Here is a 27625-nt window from a genome sequence, read left to right on the forward strand (position 1 = left end):
AGCAAGCATGATTTTTGATGTCGGCTTGAACTTCGGCTTCACATAGATAATGTTCCAGAATATTGGACTCTTCAGCAAATAAGTCCATGATAATTAGGAGGATCAATTGTTAGGAGTGACGCTAGAGACTTTTTTGAAAAATGTTACAGGCCGTCCAATATGTTTATTCTGTACGAGCTAGAGTGATCAACTGAATGTGTGAAAAGTTCTTTCGAAATTAAAACAAAATATTTCCTTGTCTTCTATTTCTAGATTCCTAGCGGCAACCGTTTTTCGTCCGGGTGGTGCTCGTCGAGCGTTTCCCTGTTTCGACGAACCTCATCTAAGAGCACCGTTTCGCATATCAGTTTTTCGAGACCGCTTCCACATCGGCTTATCCAATTCAATTGTTCATGCCACCGATGATGTTGGATTTTACATGGGAACTGGGCTGGTAAGTTTTCATTAATTACAAAAATAACAATTGAAAGTTGAGACGAGAAATGGTACACATTTCAAGAGCTGAACTTTTATTAATTTTATAAAATTCGTTCAATAGTCCTTGTTTCGTACCCTTGAAAATGTAAATTTCAACAACATTCTTCATTTAGTGCTCTTGTAATTATTACATTTCAGGAAGGTGTAGACAAGAGCACTTCATTCTCGTAAATTAAAATGACTAATTTAGCTCATTCACTTCATTTAAAAAAAAAGTTTTTTTTTGTAAGTTCACTCTTGCCACTAAATGCTCCTTTCCTTGTGTTGCAATCAACATTTATACCAAATAAAAACAGGCCACACACACATTTTTCCCCATTTTTTTCCATTTTCTCTTTTATCATTATTTTTTCTATCCTCATTCGTACGTAGCTACGTGACGATTTTATAGAAACACCACCCCTGCCACCTGATGCAATTGCATGGGTTGTAAGTGACTTTCAACGTGAATCACTCGAACCATCTTCAACATATCAAGCAACAACCACAGCTGCACCAGTTCTACCAGAAACAAAGAAATCTAAAATTCCGACTGACTTATTTTCATTTCGTAACGATAAACGGCCTTTGAAGAGCACCCTTACTTCAGTCTTGATGAAACCGTTGCTGAAGGTTGAATCACAAAACGGTGCAAGTGCTCATAATGCAACTGAAAAGTCGAATGGCCACAATGCAACAAATGGAAACGGAAGCGATCATGATGACGGTGTTATTCGCACAGCACCATCGTATACGTTTTATGCCACACGAAAGGTTCTAGGCCGTTCGGGATTTGTTTTGCACACGTCCAGAGATGTTCTCGAATATATGCAAACATGGCTGGGAGTTGCCTACCCATTAGCTAAATTGGACTTCGTTGCGCTACCGTCTCTAGACCGAGAAATGATCAGTTCGTTGGGATTGATAACACTTCAAACGGGATTTCTTCTGGATCCAGACACAATCACAACTGAACAGTATCACTTGGCAGCAATCAAAATAGCGGAAGCGATTGTTAAACAGTTTCTAGGCGGCATAACGTCACCAAAAATCTGGAAACACTCATGGCTGTGGGAAGGTCTAATTAAATATTTCGGGCGATTAGTTTTAACGCCACTGCAGCCGCTATGGCCAATGGAAGAAATGCATCTCATGCACATAACAACCAGAGCAATGGATATTGATGCTATTCAAGGATGGGACAGTATTTTACAGGGAACTAGCGAAGACGGCAAAAACGATGAATTTTATGTCGACAAATCAGCTGCTATTCTGGCCATGTTACATTCAGCAATCGGTGAAAACAACTTCCGTTCATGCCTTGGTGCATTTCTGAATGCATACCGTTTCGAAACCAGCGAGCCCATGGACCTATGGACCATTTGCACGAAGAAAATCAACGGCACGCGAAACATAAAAGAAATGATGACTCTGTGGACGAATTTGGAAAGTTTTCCGCTGCTTACAGTCACCAAAATCGGTTCAAGCGTTTCAATATCGCAGCAAGTTTTTCAACCAATGGAATTTACTGCCATTTTGGATGAACCGTATATGGAGAATTTCACGATGTTGTCGACAAGTACGACTACCCCGACGCCAACGACATCCACCAAGAAACCTAAGAGCCCGACGAAATGGAGTTTTCCGGTCAACTATATTACAGATGTGGAAAATGTCACCGATACTTTGTGGTTCCACAATTCTGATGGTAGGCATTTCTGTCCTCTTTCGGTGGAGTTTTCTTTTTCAGAAAAAGTTTTTCTTTCTTGTTTTAGTCACCTTTCAATTACCGACTGAAATCAAGTGGATCAAAGTAAATTCCGGACAAATGGGATACTACAGAGTTTTGTACAATGAAGACAACTGGCAAAATATAATTGACGAACTGAAACGAGACCATGGAACATTTTCGGCTTTGGTGAGTCGGATGATTGAGCGTCGAAAGTGATTTTATCTATTAGAAAAATTGCCTTTCACTTTCAGGATCGTATTGGACTCATATCAGACGCTTTTACCCTTTGTCACGCCAATCTAATGTCATGTCAAATTACCCTAAACTTAATATCGTACCTACCCACTGAGTTGAATTGGGGACCGATAACAACTGCGTTACGCCATCTGGAAAAGTGGCGACGAATTCTAAAATATTCCGAATGCTTTCTCATGTTAACCGAATTTGTTAAGTCAATTTTACTGAAGCCGTCCGAAATAGTTGGATGGAACAATACTGGAAAAGAGGAAATTAGACTGCTTCGACCGGAAGTACTGTTGGCCTCCGTTTTATGGGAAGACACTACAGCGATTTCTCAAGCAAAGCAGTTGCTGCAAAACTACTTAAACAATTCATCTGCTGTGATATCACCAAATTTGAGAGAAGTAAGTAACGCACCGTATTTGAAATGTCTGTGAAAGCTATTGCTGACATGGAACATACATTTTAGGTTGTTTATACTGGCGCCGTCCTTTCCGGAGAATATCAATATTGGCAATTTTGCTGGACTCAATATTCAGCACTTCGAGGTACTCCGGAAGCATCAACTGAACGTTTACAGCTGCTAAGAGCTTTGGGCAAGACCAAAGATGCTTGGTAAATATAATCTCGGCGTTGACATCTTTCGCTGCGTGCTAAATCATTTCTATTTTAGGCTACAGAATCGTTTGCTATCTCATGTGGTTACGTTGCCACCAACTGAAGTCGTACAGGTGCTCGAAGCAATTTCGGGCACTCCAACGGGTGGCGCAATGGCCTGTCGATTCTTGCAAGCAAAATGGTATGACCTGCAATCGAAAATGGGTGCCGGCAGTGTACTGTTTGCCAAAGTAATTTCGGCCATTACAAAGTATGGGGCAACCAAATTCGACTATGATGAAGTGAGTAGAGTTAATTAGTCTTTTATCCGTCCACTTGTTGATTACGAACGGATTCCAATTCTGAAGAACGTAAATCTGTTATGGGTGCTAAGTGTTCAAAGGACACTAAAAAATTTTCTAAAAAACAGTTTACGGTCTGTTCGATGTGATGATGAATGTGGGCTGTGCATTTTTCCTTTTTTTGTTGATATCGGCGATGCGATGGTAAACAGCCAGTAATAGCAGCCAACACTGTCTTCGTTGTTGATGAAACTATTTATCCATATCACAAGAACACAACAGTTACGATAGCTCTATAAGATGCGCAATAGCAAGTTCTGCGATGGAATATTCGCTCCTATTAGCCAACATCATTTCTGATTTTGATTTTTAGACATTTTTGCGTTAGAAGCTAGCATCTGGTTTTCACCGGTCAATATTCTTGTATGATTTATGCTAATGCAAAGAGTAGCAAGCTATAAGAATTGCGTACTAACAATGCTATAGTTATTTACGTAACTAGAGATAGAAAGTTAAAGTCGAGTTACCCGTCAATTTTGTTGAACTGAGCAGAAGTCACCTTTTCATTTTTATCCCCAGTTATGTACAAAACTTCACACAGTAATAGGAAAATAAGCTCTAGGGTTGTAATAGTTATTTATGTAAAAAGAATTGTATGGAGGTATATTATCGCACTAGATGTCAGATTGTTAATCCAAGGCGAAGCCGATAATATGCCAGCATACGATTCGTGTTGCTTACAACGTTTTATGCAATGAAGAAAATCGAATAATTACCGAAGATAATCGTAGTGTGACATGAGTAACTCGTGGTTTTTATCGTACTAGTGCGATAAAACCCCTTGCAAATCCTTTATCGCACTAGAGCGATAAAATACGTTCATACGACATTGCACACAGGCGGCATAAGTTACAAACATCATCACTTGCATAAATAACTATTAATTGAGTATAAAAAGATGAAAACTAGACCTTCGTGCGACTGCTGTTATTCCGATGCAGTCAATAAAAACACGATAACTAGACCCTTCACTTTTATCCGGAGTTATGAAAAGTGTGGTTTTCGAAGCATGTGAAACATGTTAGGAAAATCCATCGCACTGTATGAGATGTGCAAATTAATGAACCCGTTGTAACTAAGGAGAGGTGACTAATCGCTCGCTTGTAGAAAAATCTAAGCTTTGAACTCCTGAATACACAAATGTTATAATAGCCAAAACAATCAATAAAATATCACTTCTGCATTTTTCAGCTAAAATCACTAGTACATCGTTTCGGCGACGGACCTGGAATGCGAACTTTAAATATGACATTGATCAGTGTAGCCGCTAATGTTGAATGGGTGTCTCGGTCACAAAGTGCAATATTCAATTGGGTAGAAGTTCATTGACTTTTGTAAATTATTTACTAGGCTCTTTATACAAAAACATTATTTTTTTTATTAAAATCAGAAAGCAAAGCAAAAAGTGAAAAAAAAATTATTGAAAGTCATATCTAAGAAGAAAAAAAAAACACACAAACGTGAAATCCATTTTTACGTGTAGCAATTTCCCTATAATTTTTTGTTTGTCTTTTATACTAAAAAAAAATATTTAAGAAAAGGGACAAATATAAGTAAACAAGTGATTTCTACATAGATTTTAAGTTGTAAAAAAATGGATGAAGTGAATATTTGATAAATTTTAATACCTTCCTTCCGATGATATACAGTATTTAGTGAAAGATTTAATTTTACAAGAAAAAAAAATTAACCCAAAAAATGTGAGGCAAACAAAACAAACAAACAAACAAAAACTTTAAACTTTAGACAAAAAAGAAAATATTTTTCCAAAACAAAAGAAAATGTAACGAAAAGGATAATCAACATAGTTGGTAATAGTCATGTCATCGTAGTTTTACATAATATTTGGAATGAAATCTTCATACCACGATTTCGACAAAACAGGAAGAACGGGGCTGTTCATAAAAGACGTCCAGAATTTTTTTTTTATCGATTGGACTCCCCAAACAACACGTCAACTCTATCCTAAGTGCAGACTGATGAACAATGAACATTGTATGACTAATTACCAAAAGTTCAAAAAATTATTTCCGAGAGGTGACTAGGGGAAGCTTTTCAAATGATTTTCTGAAATTTGTCAATTTTCACGGATTTTCTTGACTTGCAATTGGTCCTCTGAAGGAATTTCTATGAATTTGAGGATTCGAAATACTTTCTAAAATTTTCAAGGTTTTGCCAGTGATTTACACTCGAACGATGCACCAGAACATGCACCTGGACCAGAATTAACAGTGAAAAGTAGTAATACATCGAGAAAGGCTGTTGTCACAATCAAGTCCTGGTTTCATTTTCTCAAAGATCAAATCAGTGGTCTTTCTGCCAAATCGAAGATTTCCCCATTTCCCCTTAGTCAGAATCGGAACGACCTCCCTGAACGCGGACGTCTTTTTTTAGACAACCCCAATGGAGTCATGTTGAAGGCATTGAGAATTTTAGAAGAATTATATCCCCATGAAATGGTAGATAAAAGAAAAGTAAAATGTTAAATGCGTGAGCAACCATAAAATAGTTAAATTTAAGTCTCTTAAGACACTAATCCACTCCTGGAGCATTGCTGTTTATTCAGCAAATTCTTGAATTTGCTTTTGTGCTAATGTTTTCTGTCCAGTAAACTGACCTCCAGATACCCGATTTTATCTTTCTCCAGGCGGAGTAAATCAACGAAACAGACAGATCTTCTAAAGAGCTCAATTCCTTCCAATTCGACTTATCGCATCAATTCATCAAATATTTAGGCAAATTGTATATTTGCAAATGGTAAATATTTTAAATTTTGCAGAACCTAACAACCATCGTCATTACATTAAACAACATTTCACTGTCATGCGGGCCAAGCATGCAAACATTATAATGAATATATTCTAACATGTAAATAATTGTAGCTTAATCTAATGTTTCAACATAATTTTCGGTTTTTAGTTTAAAAAGAAAAGAAAATATTTTTCTTTGAATGAGTGAACGGATTGGAAAAAGAAAAGAAAAAAACTAAAATAAGTTACCTAACACGGGAAAGACAAGTTTGTAAAGTGTACTAAGTAAAAGTGATTGACTAGAACAATGTTAATTGATAAGACTAATTTGCTATTTATGCGTTATTCATTTTTAGACTGTTTTTTGAAGTCATGAGTTCAGATTTTTTTTTATATATTTGAGTTTTAACCCTCCATTTTTTTTCCTTTTTGCATTAATAACTTGACCTAACATTTTTGCTGCCAAAGATACGAAGCATTTATTTCGATGATCATTTCCTGACTTTCCGAAAAAATCTACTTTGTTGTAAATTAAAAACTGTATCATTGTAATTTGATGTTTTAAAGAAAAATGAAACGAAGAAGGAGACAGTTCTACATCAAAAATAGTCTGAGCTATATACAATTTTGAATTGTACAAAACCAAAACTTTTTTGTCAACATTTTTTCACTAGAAAAAGATATTTTTTCGTCATCATAAAAATAATCATTACAAACCTATAAATGTCATTAATATTCACAGCTTAATAACCAGGCATTAAGTACAAAAAAAAACCCAAAAGGATGTGTAGATGGTACATTGGTACATGTACATTTTATATATGACGACCCATTCGAACCGCTAATTTCTCTAAATCTCTTGAGAGTAATTTTCGATCACCTGTATGTCCGTCTATACATTGGCAAAAATGACTACATTTGATAGTGACGTGGTTCAGCTACGATTACGATTAGGCTGTAAGCTGTGAACCGGTTGGAGGTGTTTTGAACCAGCTGAAGTTGTGATTCAACTTAAGTTATGGCTTGGCTAGTGAGAATCATTGAAGCTCTGTATCCACAGTTAAGAACTCTAAATAACCAGCCAGTGTTAGGAATTTCGAAAAACTCTCATTCCACAAATCCACTTCCACATACATTTCATATTGAATGTGGCAGTTGTCTAAAGGAATTTGCTGAGCGGCACTTTTGTCAAAGTACATCTTTCATCTTTCATACACGGAAAAATGTCAATTTGATAATCGTGCCACTAATGTATTAAGGTTATAGTCGGGTTGCTTGTGTAAATCCGCTCGATTTACATTTTTCGAGCTTTTCAGTTATCAACGGAGTCATTTTTTCTGATACAAGAACCCAGACTATTATTCGATGTGACAACTATTACACTCAATTGATTGGAATGGTGTGTGGCTCGATCGGCTCGATTTAAATAGTTCGTTACTGTAACTGTAACTGGTATAACTGGTAGTTTCCAAGGTATTTTGAGGACCAATTGGTGTGTTTTTCTAAAAGTGTAGTGAAGAAAAGATCTTGAAATCCAAAATTCAAATTTTACGAATTGCAAGACAATGTCAAACTTTATCTCATAACGCCATTGCATGCAAATTGATGGCGTTTGAACACACACATGACGCTACGAATATATAATACGATGCATGTACCAATTCGTAAATAAATTCTGATTCTTAAGCTACGAATATGTAAGATCGTCGTTCTTCCTAAAAGAGAATTAGAACTAAACAAATTTTTCAATCACATTTATCTCTACAATTTGGACAATATTTGATGTGGACTACTCTAGCCGATGTTTTAATTTTGTGTAAAAATTTAAAATAAAATAAATTTTGTCATCAAACAAACAAATGAGTTTTCTCATTCTATTTGATTTTGGTAGCAAACCTTTCGAATAAGAAATAGAAATAAAACGGCAAGTATAATACCAATAAACTTATCGTCTCTTTTACTTCATTCCGAGTGCTTTCAACAAATTGTTCCAAAAATGTTTTACTTCAATAGTTTTAACATACATTCTGCTATATATAAGACCAACTTAGCCAGAAAACATCGCGTACTCTTGTCGCCGCTGTCGATAACAGATAGAGATGCCATAACTAAGTCAGAATCTTCTGGAATAAGCATTTTTCAATAATTGTCACCCAGTCGATATACACTGAAAATACCAAAATTATCCTAGTCTTAGCGAAGAATAGCGTAATCGCGATGGTCAATAGTGCATAGCTCAAAACGGTGAATTCACGAAGTTCTCCCTACATAAGCGAGGCATAGAACTTTCAGTGCTACGTTTGGATTTTAAAGTCCTATAAAACTAGTTCTTCATCTATTAACTGGGATCGCTAAACAACCTACAAAAGTAATGCACAAAATAAAGGATTGGATCGGTTAACATATTACAGTTTGTTCATCTTTAAAAATCACAATTTCAGATTTACAAGAGTTTTAATGTCATCGATGTTTGCAGCCAATTAAGTGCTAATTCGATGAGGGATTTTTAAATTTTGTGCCAAAAAATCATAGCCTGGAAACACTTTATTGACTGGGAACTTCGATGTCTTTCAAAGCTCTAAAAAAAATCATATTTGTTCCGAACTAAGAAAACGCACTGTACATGTAACTCAGGTCCATATGAATGCTATTCGAATGCAGTTCATATTATTTTCTTAAAACAACAACGCGACACATGTGAAAGCGCTAAATAAACGGATATATGGACAGTTGTTCTGACTCGCATACATTTATTCAAATAACCTTGAATACTTTAGAGGAATGGCCTATTTAAATACTGTTCTTGTGACAAAGCTAGACGAAATCGTGTGTGATCAACCCACCTATAATATATCATCATATCTTCGGTCGATCTCTTTTTCTGTGTAAAAAGATCACTAATCACTGGTCGGGGTACATTTTTTTTCGCTTTAAAGTATAAATATTTTTTTCTTTTATGTTATTTTTGTAACAGTTTTTCACATAAAACGAAACAGAAAGAAGAAGAAAAAAATCATTAAATTAAATCATATTCCATGCCAAAAATGCAATTGTGGGTCATTATTCGCATAACGAAGTAAATAAAAATAGATTAAATAAATTAAAATGCGACTTGCTGAAGATATATATGTATGAAAATGTACAAGCAAAAAAAAATTCTATCCACAAAATTCGCTTGGAACGGTATAATATTTATATAAAACGTGGCAATTAATTATATGGGTAAGTATGTTGACAAAGAAAAAGAGCATGCTAATGTACCCCGTATCCGGTAAAAAAAGAGGATGTACATGCGAAAGGCGAAATGTAAACACAATTATTTTATAATTTCGTAAGACAAACATTTCGTTTTACTTAATTTTTGGGTTGGTATGAGAGAAGAAATCACGCGTCTTTGGTGTTAGGTTTTCATTTCACAGCCAGCACACAACAGCAGAATTATAGAATCTGTTACTTTTCTTGATATACACAACGCTGTGCGTTGGATTTAAGTATTTTCAGCAATTAGATATAAAATCGTTTACTCAAAAAGAGGAGGCGAAGTGAAATTAAAATTGCGCCTTAGTTCTGTAAGCTTCATACTAGAAGTACAAGGTGCACGGACAAAATTACTTTGGACAAAGAAAATACAGACAGAAAAACCCCTGGACAAAATAACTCCGGTCAAAATAACACCGGCAAAATAACTCCAGAAAAAAACCCTACAGCCTACAGTCGACAAATAAAAAAAGGAAATAAGGAAACATTGAAACATTTGAACAGTGTGAGTAGATTCAGGCATATTCGAGTATGTATATCCCAGTATATTCGTATATATCTACTACATAAAACTACATCTGAGTATATTCGAGTATATCGAAAATAGCTCAGCACATCGACATCGACTATATCCAACTATATTTAAGTATGTCCGAGTACATCGAGTATATTCGACTAAATTCGAGTATATTCCACTATTCGACTTAGTCAACTATATCCGAGTATATTCGACTATTCGATTGTATCTGAGTATATTCGACTATACCCGAGACTATTCGACTGTGTCCGACTATTCGATTGTATCCGACTATATCCGAGTATTTTCAACTATTCGATTGTATCCAAGTATATTCGACTATATCCAAGTATATTCGACTTTTCGACTATATCCGAGTATATTCGACTATATCCGTGACCTCCCCAAAGTTTGCAGCCTCGATTGCGACTGCAATCCAACCACGCCAAATAACAGCCGGTTGTCAATTGTAGGAAATACCTTGGACATTTGAAGAATGTTTCTTCCATTACTATCTTTGTTCCACTTATTGAACAATTCTGTACAATTCAGCTGCAGTTTTCTAAAAATATCTCGTGATAACACACATTTGGCGTTTATTTTTTTGCTGCCATAAAATCTGCATTTAAAATATCTCCGACGCAATAAAGACATAACGAACTGTTTCACAAATAAGTTCCGTGAAAAAGTTTGAATATTTACGAACAATTATAATTGAGATAGTTGGGCATTTTGCCGGAAAAATAATCGCCACTATCAACATTTAAATAACTTTACTGAAAATGTTCACCATAAAAGCAATCCAACGGAGTAATTGCTTTAATATATAACCAAAATGACATCAATTTTCACGCCGATATAAAGCTGACAGATAAGACCTAAGCCATTTTCAAAGTTTTAGTCCTCAACAACTAGAACAGTTATTTACATACCTGTTGTGGACGTTTAAATTGAGATAATTTTACGAGTTGTAGCCCGATCGAAGTGAGTTGTCTGAGTTTTCCTTTGATAATTTATTTTTTCAGTCAAATAAGAAACCTTTATTGGAACGCCACTTCTGAACGATGAATTTGAACAATAGTGAGATTTGAAATACCAAGTATCTGATGGAGTGGCAATTTGCCTAGCAACGGGAAATAAACGTAAAATCTCCTTTTTCAAATTTTTGGAAAATATTTGTCGAAACTTCGAAAGCTCCAACCACCGATGGTTGTCACATGTTTCCGACACCTACTCTCATCTTTTTTGCAATAGATCTTTTTCTTTGATCGCCAAGCACGTTATACGCGTTCCATCAAATTATTTTAAAAATGTATATTATCCTCGGATAATTTTCGCACATTTATAGATAGAAATATATTTCGATGCCATTTATAAATCCAGTATGTTAATGTGGGAATTTCAGAAAGGTATAATCAAAAAACAAAAAAAAAGTAAACAAATACTTTAATGACATCAAATGTAAATGACTTGCGTCAGAGATTTTAAAATGTCGAAGAATTAGGAAATAAAAAAATTAATCCTATTATTCACAACACGAATCTGCCATCATAAACTATAGTGTCAGGATTTTTTATCCAGCACAAGTTTCCAGCACAAGTCGGAGGCGAGGTCTGGAATCGAATTCGCTAAAGAAAATCCTTTTAGCATAACTTAAGAACAACGTTCGTTCTACTTGTATACCATCACATAGAGTAGCGCTTGTCTTTACGTTGCTTCAATTCTACACGTATAGGTGAGTGAAATGACTCTCCATTTGAGAACATATGTGGAACGATGTAGACCGAACAAAGAAACGAAACGCACGACAACTAAAATCTATTGGTGAGCTCAGTTGAGCTAGGAAAAAAATCTTAACAAGAATTGTCCCTATTGAAATGTGGAATTTTTTTTATCACTACCCACTAAGTTGTAAGTAATTTTAGGAAAAACGTTTTTCCTAAAGCATACTGAAAAGGCTTTTTAAGCGAATTCGATTTCAGAACACGCCTCCGGCTCTCATTCGCTAAAAAATCCTTTCCGCATGCGTTGGGAAATTCGTAAGTATGCGTTATTTAGGGAGAGATACATTATCTTTTTCGCTTTAACCAACGTCTTCTTATGGCTAATTTCTACTAATTTTAATCTGGTTAAAATAGATAGGAAAATAGGAAACTTAATTTTGTATCCCACTCAGACAAAGGGTAAGGCTACTAGCCCTCTAACGTCTCTTCTTTTGTTCGTTCAAACAAGAAAAAGACAATAGGCTCGGTTTATACCAGGTACTCGTATTTGGTAGTTTTACCCTATAGGATATACCCCAGAAAACGAGACCTCGTAAAACAAAAAATAACCCTAGCCGCGTTACGAACACGTGTAATGATTAACCTGATTCGACTGATTCCGTGGCAGTCAATGTTCGATCAAGGATTGATGCACCCGCAATGTTAGCACATCTGAAACAATAAAATTTATTTTTGTTTTTATATACAACGTAGATTGGTTAAACACAGACTATTTATACTGGTACCAAGTTACCGTTCTAATCGATTCGAGTGGTCAATAATATTTACAATAACATTAAGTAAATGTTAGTAGATATAGACAATGACTATACATACGTGTTGACTGTAGCGCTCGTTTATCAGGTAAAACTGAAGCAATTTCAACATAGACACATAACGAAATCGAACAAAACTAGGAAGATAACGATTATCGAATTGTACTTATTGTATACCTATTGTGAGATAAAGTGTACATTAGTCAGAAAGTACACTATATGGTTAGTTGTGAGAGCCAGTGAGAGCAGAATTGTATAGTAGAATTTCTGGTAAATAGACGAAAAGATCTTCGATATTTTCGTATTATTGATAGGTATTTCATCATATGTCGTCAGTAATAAGTTGATAAAACATAAACTACACACCATCCATCCATCCGTCCGTATTATATATGAAAACATGCTCATATTTGTGCGTATATATATGTGTTATTCACACAATTAAAATGATCATTTGATAGTAAAATTTTTGTATACCTTAACCAAAGTCGCATTATTAACAACTACTACCAATAGACCGTACTGGAGCTCTTTACAATATATGTATATACTTGCCGATTAATTTACAGAGAAAAAAAACTTTGTCGTGACGTCAGCGGTCATATAATATATACGTTATCGAAAAACGACTAAACCTGACAACATGATTGTGTTCATTATATGAGTAAACTTGAAATGTGTGACATGCGCTTATTGTGAATTCCAGTGAAAATTCGGTTAAAATACGGTCAAATCGCAAAAATTCATAAAAAAAAGTTTAAAAGAGTGTCGGAAAATTCAAAAGAAAATTAACTTCCGGGAAACAACTTTTCTGTTCATGACGTTAGGTGAGTGCATAATGATACAAAACGTAAATCGATCTTGAGCTTGGCGGTTTTTTTTTGATATTTGATATTTTTGCTTCAAATATATTCGCATTTGGACTTTGTTGTGATGATCGAATATAGACTTGTTGAGTGTGTGTTATCAAGACAAAAATAGTGAATGGGATAAAAAAAGAACAATTGAACGAATGTGGATTATTAATGAACGCAATGTATGGACTGTATTGAATAGCCATTTTGACAGATAATTGATGTCAATTGAATGAAAATTTATATTCAAACAAAACAAAACTTCTGACATTCGATCCACGGGTTTCCGATTCAATTATACTGGCGATTGTAAGGCGATTGTATAGAAGAAAAAGTTTTTTTTTTAAACTTTACTTTGCCAATGAGATAATGAAATCAAATAACTAAAGTAAATTTATTAATAAGATTCACTTTAACGAAAGTAATATGCCGTTTGTCAAATGCAAGGTCTGTGTTAAAAGTTGAATATAGTTTTCTTGCAAAATTTAAAAGAAAAAGAAACCAACCAACAACACTGGATAAGTAAATTTTGAAGAAAAAAAAATTTAGCGACGTAGATTCAAAACCAGCTGTATATGCTATGTATATATTTGAGAGTACCTACCTACCTATACATCGTATACCTCAATACTTTAAACAATTTATTCTTCGAATAAATTATTAATAAAATAGCTGAGTATATAAATATCGAAAAAAATAATGTGCTGGATGTATTAAACGAATAATTTTAAATGTTCACGCAATTTAAAAAAAAAACATTTTGGATTTATTGCTAATTACGCAAATAACTTGGGGGTAGGGATGGAACTGCGTGAATTCTTAGACCGTACAGCGAACTTTAATTAGTTAGCAGGGCATGCGCGAACCGAATATAGTGTTATCTTACTTGCGGGATATCTTGTCGGCTAAAGGGATTTCCACAAGGCATTTTTCAGTAACAGTTAGATTGTCATTAGAGATTGTAAAGCGAAAAGAGAAGCGGTAGTAAAACTTAAATACTCAACTTATCATTTCCAAGCTTTCCACGAGTATGTAAAACCAAATTCTGAATATCTAAAGTTCTTTTTTGCTAATTTGTTTGATTTAGATAAACTGGTATCGTAATGGCTTGCAATTCGGAGGTCGTAGGGAAGGGTAAACTGTTCTTGTCGTCGAAGAATGTTGGGGCTGGTAGAGTTATCGATACAGCATCCTTCCGTCTTAACCCAATGCAGTTGAATGACCTAGTCGAATAAGGTGAAAAACCAGCTTCCAACTGTCTATCAGCTCGACTAACATAGTGACACGTAAATATGTGCTAGAATCAGAAGATTATTTTTCTCTGATAGGACCTGCCGGTGCCTTTGTAGTATTTTCGATTATTTACAACTAATCAGAACATATTTTCAGAAATCAATTCTCAAGAGAAAGAACAATATCGTCTAGGATTTCGCTAACCACTGTAAATGGCAGACTTTATCCATCTTATTTCGAAAACCAACTGATTTTCGACGAATTACCTATTCTGCACACTAGCCTTACTTGAAACTAATTTTTTATAAACTCTACCATCCATTCAAGCTGATCAAATAATTGTCGTTAGTGGAAGTCTGGAGTTAGAAAGTTGTACATTTTGAATTGCGATCAGAAATTTAAAATATTTGACCGGCAACTCCGGACTATAAAACAATGACTGGTCAGCCATTTTTTTTAGTTTCATTGTTTGAGTTTTTTCTGTCTTATTTTCAGCGATTTAATAGCACAGTGGTGTAAATATCCACATAAAACGATCATATGAGTTAATAACCCCAAGTTGCATTCAGGATGATCCAGAGAATCGTTTATAGAAGAAACTTTCTTTTAAATATGTTTATGTGCAATAGAGTAAGCTTGCATTATCGCTGCATAGTTTCTCGAACATGTGTGAGGTGTAACCATTACTATTGACTGTAGTTAGTAGCTAAATAATGTAGCTTTAATATTGCACTATCATGTTGGAGATCAAGGTCTGCATTCGGATATTGTAAGTTAGGCAGTTTTCCCGACTATGACTTTCTCACAAAAAATTTCGACTTTACTTGTGGATAAAATCGACAAATCATGACATATAAGGGCGTGTGAGGAAGTCTTGTGTCGACGAAAGAATGCATCTCTTTTTTTAGCCCAAGTGCACGTAGTCTACTATTGTCGTCGTCGAAAACAGATGCTACATTCGTTTAGGATTTATGAATTCAGCTCTCAAAAAATTATATTTTCATTGTCTCAACATGCTGCATCAGTTGTAATGCAAGTGGTTAGTGCAGCGAACCAGGTTGCTCTTGAAAATGTGATGGTGAATTATGGTACACAATTTTATGCTCAAAAAATTACAAAAGACGAAAGGGAGCACAACAATCTTAGAGGAACCACAAAAGGCCTACTATTTCAGACACTTTTAAGAGTTGTTAGGAATTGTAGCTGCATTTAGTTCTCCAAACTAGGTCTCGTGCAGCTGAGCACTTTATCTGTAAATCCAGTTCCAGTTCGAGATTATTGACATAAATAAATAACCTTCGTTAACACACACTTTCAATATCAAACTGTTCATGCACAGTACTAGTAGCTGTGGTAAAGAAAGTTGTTACCCGGGGGTTACATAAAATAAGTTACACAGTTGTGTCGATTATTTAAACCATAGCACTGCTCCCTTAGTAATAATATAGCAAATATTTGCTGGTAGCAATGCAATGGTTAAAAACTTTCACATCCGTTTATACTGAAATTCTCCAAGAATGATCACATTTCTTAAAAAGTAACAATCGCCACATCCATATTACACATTTTCGTAACGTTCTCTAATTATCGACGATCAAATTGTTTTGTATTTACACACCAAATAATAAATTCACAGATTCATGACTTTCAGAATCACATTTTTCTTGAGCAGAGAACGTCAAAGATTATGTTCGGTGACTCATCAAGAATGTTTTGTTGCCTTAAAAACAGCTTCTCTGTTTTTATTGTAGTTTGAGTTACTTAAGTGTGTTGTCCACACGTAGCGTAATATTGTTGCCTAAGTTCTCATATATTCAAAATAAAAGAATCGAACGTTATCCGTGTTTATTGGAAAAAGGTGAGTTCTTTGTTTGCAAATGGTTATGACGATAATGTTATTACTCAATATTAGTAGTAGTACAATACGTTGCATTGACCATCCTCTGTAGGTAGGCCGTATGAGTATGAGTATTGCTCGTTTTGATTTATTTTGTTAGCTCTCTCGTTTCTATTCTTGTTTCGTGATCAGCCCAAGTTCTGCCCTTGTTTTTAGGTATACTCAACCATTGTATCATTACAGCGATAACTAATTTTAGCAAAACGTTTTCAGAAATGTTGTCACTCCATCAAAATTTATCTTATCGCCATCAAGATAACACGTTTTGTTACAAAGTTTTAACCTTTTTTTTTCTTTAACGTGTATATTGAACAGTTCTTTTGTTTGTTAAAGCCGGAGGAAAGACCAATTCGTTAGACTTTTTATCGTTTAACACGTGATCAACTGAACACGGAAACATACCACGGAAAACTTTTGGAAAAACGTTTTTCAATGTTTTCTTGAATTTTCAAATATTTTGCTTAATTTTCCTTCAAGATGTGGGACAATCTGTGGAAATTGAAGAAATATGGAAAAAAAATCAAGGAAAATGTTTTCCCAAAAATAGTCGCTGTGAAATAAACATTCATATAATAAAGAAACGCAATTTTCTTATATGTTGATGAATGCACTGTTGATAACGCCTAAATATACTCTCTAACAAAATAATTCAACACGGAGAGTTAGCCATATCTACAGTCTACACTTACACATCACAACAATCACATCTATTCGGTGGAGGCATGCATATCAACCTTTCCAGCCGAGATTAGCTCTCTTAGGTCACGTTAATGGTGTCTCAGGAACATTGTTCACGTGCAGTACGGGATATGAAAAGAATGCATGTCAATGGGAGGACAGATGGGAAATTATTCGTAAAACGAATGAGCATGATCTTTTGAAAGTGATCACCCGAGTATTGTTTAAAACGATTACTATTACCTATTCAAGTATAGTTCGCACGACGTTCTTTATTTATTTACATTATTCAGTTGTTGACTTCAGTCGATAGTAATGGTTTTTCACCTCACACTTGTCAGAGAAATCATTCAGCGATATATATGCAATCGCACTATGCTACCCCGAAAATAAAAAAATCTCCAAACAAAAAATTCTTTGGACCATCCTGAGACCAACCAATTAATTCTCTTTGCTCTGCTCAGGCCCAAAAACGCGAAAAATTGCCTAAAATCAATCATTCAAGACGATGTGAAAACACTGCGGCGTTATTTCTATCGATAGCGAATCAGGTGAATTTATCAAACATTTGGACAATAACAAAGCGAAACCATAAAGCAATTTTGCCTAAACTCATCACCGAACAATAGTTTATTTCCTTTAAAATTCTCAACACAAATGTGTAGGTTGTACTCCATATCGACAATTTGTAATGTTTATGAATTAGGAAGGTCACCTTCTCGTATAACTTTTTTTTTTTGCTCAAATATGTAATTGCAGAGTAGTGTACCATTTACAAACCATAACCATAACAACAAACAACTTATTATTTCATTTCGTTTTTACGTCATCTTCCAAACAGTTTGCAAGTTTTATTATTTGAAAATCAGCTCAAGCAGCGTAAATGTTTGTACTGAGTCCCAAAAATATGTCAGTAAGTTAAGTTTGGGTGTAAGGAAGGTTGAGATGAATTTCCCTTTATCTGACACTGCCATAATTTGAATAAGAAGGTAGTCTTCAAAATTAAACAAAATTCTTTTACATGCTTTTGTTTTCCCTATGGTCGAAAGTGGCTTATTACACACCTAGGGAAAACAAGAAATTTGGCTTGTCTCGTTTTATTGTCTTTATTGACCTCGGCTTCGCCACGGATCAACAAACTTCACACGAAAACTCTATTTTTTAACTTTTTATCCCTTGTATTGGTTTTTATGTAGTTTTTAAATGATTTCTTTTTTACTTTGTTCGTTCATTAATTCGTTGTCACTAATTTCTGTCTGTGTAAAACATAAACTGTGGTACTCATACCACTTAGTAATGATTTGTCTTTATGATGAGTGATTGTCGAAAACGTAAATTTTGATTTGATTGAAGGAATTGAATCTGGCCACCCTAAACGATATCCAAAATTTTTGATTATGACTCGGTATTTATTTCTCACGACAAATAGTCGCGCAGACATAACCGACCTACAATAGCCTGTTTGGTACGAGTCTAATTATGTCTACAACAGGCTATGAACAGCTGAATAACATTTAAAAAAATTGTTTTCGCCATTATAATCTGAATATATTGTTAAGGCAAAACAGAGCCCGTGTATGCGCGTCATAATTTGCGAAACTAAATAATTAAAATAAAATTTTCAGCAATGTAAAAGTTATCAATTTCAATTTTATTTAAAATTAAGATCAGCAGCGATGTTCACAGGCGGTAGGACCCATGGGATAAACACGTGATCTTTGTTTGTTATAATACGTAAGAGGTTTGCATTGAATGTGACAATTCACAAAATAATAGTGAATTACGAGGTACATCAATACGCGCACCTTCAATAGGAACACATTTAGGATGAATAAACTATCGACGACAATTTAAGTTGGGGAACAGTGATTAAGTCTGAAACCTCTGTTATTGACCGCATTACTTAATAAATTTTTCTTTTTCTAGATCTTGCCGGCATACTGAAATCCTACATGATAAAATATGACTGAAATACTAGATTTGCCCAGATTGCAGTCTCTGTCCCCACACCGGGACCTGACACCATCTCCACAATTTAATCGCAGATACATTGACCAGGTAAGAGGATATTGTAAGCCAAAACTGTTCGTTGTAAGTTAAGTTATTTTTTGGGCAATGATCAGAAATTGGTGGAGTTAATCACAGATTAAGTTAAGTATGGGGGAAAAGGACATTGTACTACATCGCACTCGATATCTGGGTATCAGCCCGCTGTACAACTGAGCTTCGAGGTGATAAAATACCGTCTAATAAAGTATTCAATGATAGCATGTAAAAGAGGCGATGATGTCTCGAAATTGCGAAAAATTCACTTAAAGTGTGTTTAGAGTGTTTTCTTGGATGTTTAGGCATTAATTAGGAAATAGTTATTTTCATAACATGTGCCTAAATGGGTCCGAAGACGAAGTTGACAACACATCGTATGCGCAAAATTCCAGTTTAGTTAGGAACAAGATTTTTCGCAATTCCGGTCCGTAATTATCACCTTTCCATGCATCCATTTAATGTCGTTTTGAAGGTATTTATTTCACAGTGCGTTTTTGATTATTTTTTCGCACTTGGGCTTTTTCACATTTTTTTCGCACGCTACATAGCTTTAAGAAAGACTAAACTTTATAAATAAAAACTTTGCACATCCAACACCAAAATTCTTCCAAACACCAAAAGCAACGACCATAGCCATTCGGCTAGAGAGTCACACAATTATACAGAACGGATTGTTGAAGCGTACATACTAAGCATTGTCTACTTGATTTTATTTAGCGCGTCTCTATACATCACATTGCAATGTGTATATAGAACAGGTTGCTTGATCGTTCAAATGAATTCATGTTTGCATGTGAATGTTTGGTAGAAATTTTGATAATATTTTGCATTGGAAAGGTGATTATGGCCCGAAATTGCGAAAAACGTTGTATCTGCCAAGGTAGGTATGCCGGTATGTCGGCTTCGCCTCGGATCGACAATCGACATCTAGTGCGAAAAAATACCTTCATACCTACCTTGGTAGATAAATAACTATTATGCATAGTGGGATCCTCATTTTTACGAAAGTCACTTTTACGCACTACTTCGTAAATATTTACGAACTTATTTGGCTCGAAACTACCCTACTATGCAATGTGTAGATCGAAGAAGTCCTTACGGATTTTCTAGACTGTTCATATCATTGCCCAATATTTTGTTGAGACAACAGGGTGATGAAATAAATTAGACACGTGAAAAACGTTTCACACATTTCTCTATACTTTTACATGAAGTTAGTACAAACACATGCTTCGAATTACAACCTTCTGCTTTCAGAAATTAATGTTAAATTTTTATAAATAATTCAGCAACTTGTAATACGAATTCAGAAGTGAAAAAAGAAAATTCTTGACACACATTTCCCATAAGCAAAAAACAATATTTTCCATATTTTCTATTTACAGTGAATATAAGTAGTACATAGGCAAACTACACACGTTACTGGTTACTTATACTTATACACAATAAAATGCATTTTCTTTGTGAATCAGAAGTGCAAACAAACCAGTGTTCGTCGCATGCTTTTCAACGTTGATTTCATTAATCATTTTCACATTTAATGAGTAGGTGTTTGTCAGAGATGGAATATTTGTCCATACTTGTACGTTACGAATGGTAATCATATTCATTTTAATTTTGGACGATGGAATCATTTCTGTCCTCCTTATCTTCATTTTAAATCAGGGAAGTTAGTGAGACTGGGAGGCAATAACACCGAAAAATCCTACCGATATTTTCTCTCAAAATAGGATTCATACGAAATGCTATGTATCGTACGTGGTTTGCGAGTATCAAAACTGACTGATCCAGTCAACAGTGTGCACGGTAAACGATTCAAATTAAATTTTTGCTACTCGTTCATTTGTCACGTATTTTTCAAACTGGGACTGAGTCTGGGATAAAATCCATAAATTAGAATAAGAAATAAATTACGTTTATGAAAAGGATGTTTGTTTGACGTTGCACATGACCGTGTTCTTGTTATTTTATTGCAAAATTAACAAAACGGTTACGCAAGAAATGCATAAGTAATTGGATCATGGAATGAAAAGATGTTACGAAGAATACTCTGTTACTTCTATAAATCTGAAAGAACTTTCAACAGGTAGATGAAATAGTTGATTATTACATTACATCGATGATCGATCAGAGAATATAAGAGACTGGTATGCTTTTATCGATGCAATAATCTTTTACTTCATTTATTAAAGCATTCATTTTGTTACATAAAAGACCGTCCAAACCAGAGCTTATCGCTTATTTTGGTCATTTGCTGTCGATAACATATAACTGTTATATAATAACACAACCATCTGAAGAAGAATTTGTCTATATTTTCTACTTTGTGACATTTTGAGATATTTTCAATAAATCTTACCCGATTTCTGTAAACTTTTTCTCCTGAAAGTTTTCTGATAAGACAGTTAGTTTATGCTCCATATGAGCTTGGTAGCCAAAAATTTTATGGAGAAAATCCCACTTCTATAGTCGTCTAAAAGTGGGATTTTCCGGGTGGTAATCTTTCGAGATGAACTCGACGAATTGAAATTCTAGAACCTCACTTTTCGTCACATTTGGAAGCTTTTTTCAACTACTTGGCTCACCCAGCCAACCTGTTCCACCTGTTAAATTATTAGAAGAATTTTGCTTCATTCTACAGCGAAGTATCATAAAATCAACTTTTCATAAAAAACTAAAGATCAATGTCATGCGAAAGCTACACGCTTCGAATTTTGAAAGCCGACACATTTTCTGTTCCTGTGTTTTACTTGAGTTTCTGACTGCTCCATACAAAAATACATAAAAAATTCACAAAAGACCAGTAAACTACAAAACAGAAAATGTGTTGGTTTTCAAAATTCCGCGAGTGTACTGCCTGTGCTCGAGAATTCACAAATAACTTCAGATCGATCAGGTTAGTTGGGTGAATCAAGAAGGTGAAATAGTTATTTGCATCACTTGGATTGAAACCACGAAATTACAGTATATACCGAGAGAATAATTTAAAAAAATTATTTGTATGCAAAAATTATTCTCGTGGTATACGAATTCACACATATACTGTAACTTCGTGGATTCAGTCCTGTGATGCACACAATTTTGCACTCGTCACACGATGAAATACACAAACAACAAAACCAAATATAATAGACACCGTTCAAGGTTGAACTTGAATGTATAGAAGAAGAATGAGAATAAAAACGAAACCGAAAATACGCGATATTAAGCCGAACGAGTTGATCGTTCGATGTGCATCACACTACTCGTTGATACAAGGAGTAAGCTCCGCCTTCGTATCAAATATCTCTCTTTGACGAATAAAATAAACAAACTCCACCATTAAGTAAAACATCGCCTGGAGCCCTAGACCTGTTTGCAAGGTCTGCAGAGATAGAACTAAAAAAGTGTGGTTTCCGATAACTTTTGACGCGTGATATTCAGTGTTTTCATGGTTTGGCGGGTGTAAACATCATTATCGAAAATTTCTATTTCTGAAAAGAAAATGTTTAGACAATCCTGTAACCAATTTAAGATCGCCTTTCAATCAGGCCTTAAATTTTACAAGCCCAAGTTTTGATTGATTAATAAAGAAAATAATGACATGTGACACAAAAAACAACAATACGGCGGAAGAATTCTAACTTCCAGAATTGTATGCAAATTCAACCCATTCTATTGATATTATGACACGTACGTAACATTGAATAAATAAAATTAATTTGATTGAAATCGCTGGACGTTATAGTCCTTTCACATCAGTACTCTATTTCGAATGACTGGGCCTTATATAGTAGGACTGCAAACATGACTCATAATCCCAAAGCCTGATCTATCCATTATTTAGAAGAATTTATCGAAATCTGCCAAATTACATTTCAGGAGAGGTCATGAACTGAGTACCGTCTGACACTAAATTTATCCTTATGACCACGGTAGAGTAAAATAAACCAGGCAGGAGCGGTTCATTTTCGAAACGTCAAATAAGAGACCATGAAAATGAACTCAAATGAACACTGATATAAGTTGAAAAATTTTATTCGCAAAAAATATAGGGCTACTAGATGATTCAGGTCTCTTGTCAAATCAGAGCTCCTGTCTGGTCAACTTTACTCTGTCGTGTTATGACTGGTGATGTTATGACAAGTATACGTACGAGATGTTCAACCTTAATAAACGAGATGTCGCAATCCCGTTACACCTTTACAATACCATAAATTTGAAAACCTACCTATTTACAGGTTGCGGCTATGTACCAGCTCACTGCATAGACTAATGCTCCCAATTCACTTCATGATAGAACTTTTCAAACAGACATACCATTTTGGATCTTATTTTCTTTTCTTTTTTTGATTCTCGACCCAGTTCTCCACTTGGTAATTGTTTTTGTTTACATCACAGTGTTTTGTTATATTATGGTGCATATAAATCGTCTTGTGACTTGTACAGTGCGTATCTCATTAACAAAATTTAGTACATAACCATTGAACCAAATACTTTAATTTCCACTCACACTATTCTTTAAATGTTATTTTTATTATAATAATTAGATTCTGCAAACAAATGTACCGATAATAAATTCATATCAAGTAAGTTCCCGCTGAAATTCAAAATATTTTACATGAAAATTCACTCGCGACCCATTGCGACCAACATATAGAAATTGCATGACACGATAAATTATATGAAAACTTCGTAACAACAAACACATTCACGCAGTTGGCAATTATTAGTCACTTCAGTTGATTTGACGTTTCCACACAGACGGTTGTTTGTGTAGTTGTGCAACAAAATAATTTTGTATAAAAACTTGTTTTCGCTGATTATTCTAGTAATTTCTCAAGCGCAAGTGTATCCACTTCTTCTATTCAACGAATTTGATTTCATTGCCTAAACAAAGTTTTACCATTTCGATCATTTTATTTAAAATTGATTAATTGTCGGCATTACAACGTTATAACCTGACGGTAGATTCAGATTTTTTTTTTTGTGTGTCATCAATCCGAAGGGCCAACACAATTCAATACAGTGTCGACAACCTTGCATTTAAAGTGTAGTGAGAGTGGAGTGTTTAATTCATAAACAAATAATTAAGGAAAAACGTTCGAACGTTTGAAAAAGAAAACTTGTGAAATATCGAAGTCATAACTATCATCATTGTCGATAACAAAACGTTACATAGGTACATCCTATCATTTTTTTTTGCGACAAAACACATATATACACAGAGTACGTTTCTTTTGTTTTGGAGAACGACACGTTGAGTGATTTTTTTTTTAAATTTCAATGAGTATGGTTAAAATGTGTAAAATTAAACGGTGATGTCGACTGGGCTGCGCAAGGAATGCGTTGCCCGAGATACTAAGTCAAGTTCAAGGCCGTGCAAACTTATTTTTTTTTCTGAAATAAATTTACTTTTTGTTTACTAAGAACACTCTATATACACGAACCGAATTCGGAAGAAGAAAGACTCCCGTATATACGTTAGTTACTCAGAATAAATATTATTTACACATTTCGTTAAGTGATCTCATAGTTTAGTGAACACACATTTCAATCATGATTTTGTTTAAAAAATCGTATGCCGAGCAATTGCTTCAGCTGGCATTAACGCTGAGCTTATTGCGTGTTCATCCGAACAATTATTTGGGATATAATTGGCAGTCACAACTGACATTGAACAATGGCGAAGGATTGCAATTGGAACTCAGACCGGAACCGGTGTCTGATTTTCCGTATGCGAATCGCAAGGCAATTATCCCGTTGATGGAGGATCTGGTTCGGTTCGATCGATATCGATACTCGACTCCGCACGATATTCAAACATATCTGTTGAATGTTCAGAATGAACAAGCGAACGGTGATGCCAGTCAGCCGTCGAATCAAAACAACGAAACAACAATCCATCAGGAAGGCAGAGGTCAGCAGGAACAATTTTCGGCACTGAACACCAACGAACTAGATTTATTTTTGAATTCGGAACATTTTGTCGAGGAAACGCCATCCATTGCGGAACAGAATGCGGCTGATTTGAATGATTACGGCGATATGTTTGCTGCATTTCCTTATGCCGGATTGCCATTAAAAGATGAACCTCCGCCGATCTACGGGGAAATCAAAATTGAACCGACAACGAGTTATACGACTAGTGATTTTGGGTCGATGAACAATGCGACCAGTGATGGAGATGATTCCGCGTATATGGCTGTTATCGATTGGACTGATTTTTATGATTTCAAAGCAGAAGTTAAGACTGAGGACAGTGTCGATGATGGAAAGCAGGAAAGCAATGGCGCTGGTGATAAAGTGAAAAAGGAAGCGGATGAAGATGAGAGTCAAATTGATGAGAGGAGTGAAGGAACGCAGGATGAGAAGAATTCCACAAGTGGCTTTAGTAGTAATGTAGAATTAACGGAAGAGGTAAGTTCTTTGAATCTTTTTGTTCTTTTAAATTGATGGACTTAGTGTGTGGTGCTTAATTCACCTTTTTTTATTAGTCTAATCCATAGTTGTTATTGTTGAAAATCAGGCCTTAAACGTTTTTACGAACATGGTTATGCCAAATGTTGTCACAGCATAGTCAAAATTGCACAAAATTGCTGCATTCTGAGAAAGACTATTTACGTTGCGTGTCTGTACTGCAGTACAGACTGCTTATACAGTCTACTAATTTTTGGAATTCCCAATCTACCTTCGTATATCGTCTCCTCCGAATTCACTCATTCAGATTGTGTGAAGAAATCTACTTTGTCTTAAAAATTAATTTCGCGTACCTGTTTTCAACGTTGATGAATGTGTGTTTTGTGCTTACATTAATATACATAATATACGGGCTGACTCCCGAGACAAATTGTTGCCACCAAACCAAATCATGTCGTTGTAGGTATACGTACAATTTTCCGCTCAGAGCTATCAATATATTCAGGTTAGTATTTTCGATGGGAATTTCTCGTCCTATTTTTCAAATCAAATCAGCAAAGAAATTGTATTTCTCCGTTTAAGTGTTTGCACACTTTAAACTTTCATAAACGACAAACGTATGACGATCATAAAATGATTAAATCTGTTACTCCTTTTGTTGAAAGTATCATTTTGTGTCAGATACCAAATCTTGTACATCTTTAGTTTCACCAACTAAACAACAGCCTGAGCTCATCATTTATGTTTGATGTTATTATCTAAAAAACTCACCTACCAATGAGAGAGGACAGATTATACAAATAGTCCATCTAATTTTCCATATAGTTGATTTTTCAATTGATGTGCAGTGTTCAGGTTAATATTTTAATAATTTTCATCGATTTATGCAGTCTATTTGGATCAATTTACTTATTCGTTTGTCTACTGATTCGAGAATAAAAAAAAAAAAAAACTTTCACATCGCACGATCGTTTGATAAACTCTTTCCCATTATACACGATTTCGGAAGAATGTGTCATCTGTTTGTTAAATAAGAAGTGAATACGACATGCGTATACAATGGTAACATGCCTACGATTTTACATTATACGCACTATCTTCCGAACCGGGACGCTCCACATATTGTGAATAATGCGCGCGAAAAAAATGTAGACAAAGGCAACCTCAGTTCAAGTAAATACGATGTTAATGTCACGGCCACGGTTCTTATCTTAGATTCGAGTGTTCTAAAAATATACAAAAAAAAAACGCAAAATTCCTCCCTCACAATTTTTCAATAAATTCGGTTCGAATTTTCTTTTTCTTTTATTTTCAATTCGAATAAACAAAGAAGTGCATTGAGCGGTGAAACCACCGCAGCTGATCCGAAATCATTTAATAATATCCCACCTACGCATCATGAGAGAGAGAGAGGCAGCGACTGAGAGAGATAGTATCATGACGATGTATGTGCTGAAATTGAAAATGAGAAAACGCGAATTGAATAGTTTTACTTTCATGCAACAAATTTAAAACAAAAGATACGACGAACTGATGTTTTGATTAATCAGTCGAATCCCCGACCTTAAAATAAAACTTTTTTTTAGTTTTCATTTTGTTATTTTTATTGTCTTTACATTGTTGATTGTTTACAATGTATGCAGCATAGTTTAGCGCGTTTTCACTTTGTTGCTTGTATAGAGAAAAATATGACGTGCCAAACTAAAAAGAATATGATCAGACCGAAGTAAATAAAAGAAATTTCTTTAAATTTATTACTGACATAGTAAATACTAACTTCATTTTCACCGTAATATACCCACACTTTTACGATTGCCCCCCAATACAAACAAGAAATATTTAATGATTTCCTTTGATTATCATTTTTTATTATTCATTGTGACACTGTAGGTCAATCGATGTTCGATAGTATAATCAACTATGGGGCAAGCAGTAAACTGCAATAAAATTTGGTTTCAAACAATAAATTTTTTATAGATATTTTCCATACGTGTGGGCCATTGTTATGTAGTTGTAAACTACTATACTCAAAAAGTAATTGATTTTTCAACCAGAGTTTACAAATCC

At 34.8% G+C, this 27625-nt stretch overlaps 2 protein-coding genes across 8 annotated transcripts in view; both read left to right on the forward strand.

The window, feature by feature from the left end:
* The window catches only part of LOC119084022 (aminopeptidase N), a 134343-nt gene extending 129535 nt beyond the window's left edge, over window positions 1-4808 (forward strand). For both annotated transcript variants that reach the window (XM_037193844.1, XM_037193853.1), the window contains 7 exons: window positions 253-433; window positions 850-2164; window positions 2232-2374; window positions 2440-2832; window positions 2898-3043; window positions 3102-3327; window positions 4579-4808. In XM_037193844.1, the coding sequence (XP_037049739.1) occupies window positions 253-433; window positions 850-2164; window positions 2232-2374; window positions 2440-2832; window positions 2898-3043; window positions 3102-3327; window positions 4579-4716 (2542 nt within the window). In that variant the 3' untranslated portion in view covers window positions 4717-4808. The remainder of the gene's footprint in view (window positions 1-252; window positions 434-849; window positions 2165-2231; window positions 2375-2439; window positions 2833-2897; window positions 3044-3101; window positions 3328-4578) is intronic.
* Window positions 4809-13104: 8296 nt separating this feature from the next.
* The window catches only part of LOC119084138 (segmentation protein cap'n'collar), a 91458-nt gene continuing 76937 nt past the window's right edge, over window positions 13105-27625 (forward strand). For 3 of the 6 annotated variants that reach the window (XM_037193989.1, XM_037193996.1, XM_037194012.1), the window contains exon 1: window positions 23896-25558. In XM_037193989.1, coding sequence (XP_037049884.1) covers window positions 24698-25558 — 861 coding nt within the window. In that variant the 5' untranslated portion in view covers window positions 23896-24697. Of the gene's footprint in view, window positions 13279-19039; window positions 19172-23895; window positions 25559-27625 lie in introns of those variants that run through there. The other 3 variants (XM_037194004.1, XM_037194021.1, XM_037194028.1) reach the window with 2 other exon arrangements.

Source organism: Bradysia coprophila, chromosome X (genome assembly GCF_014529535.1).
Source record: "Bradysia coprophila strain Holo2 chromosome X, BU_Bcop_v1, whole genome shotgun sequence".
NCBI lineage: Eukaryota > Metazoa > Arthropoda > Insecta > Diptera > Sciaridae > Bradysia > Bradysia coprophila.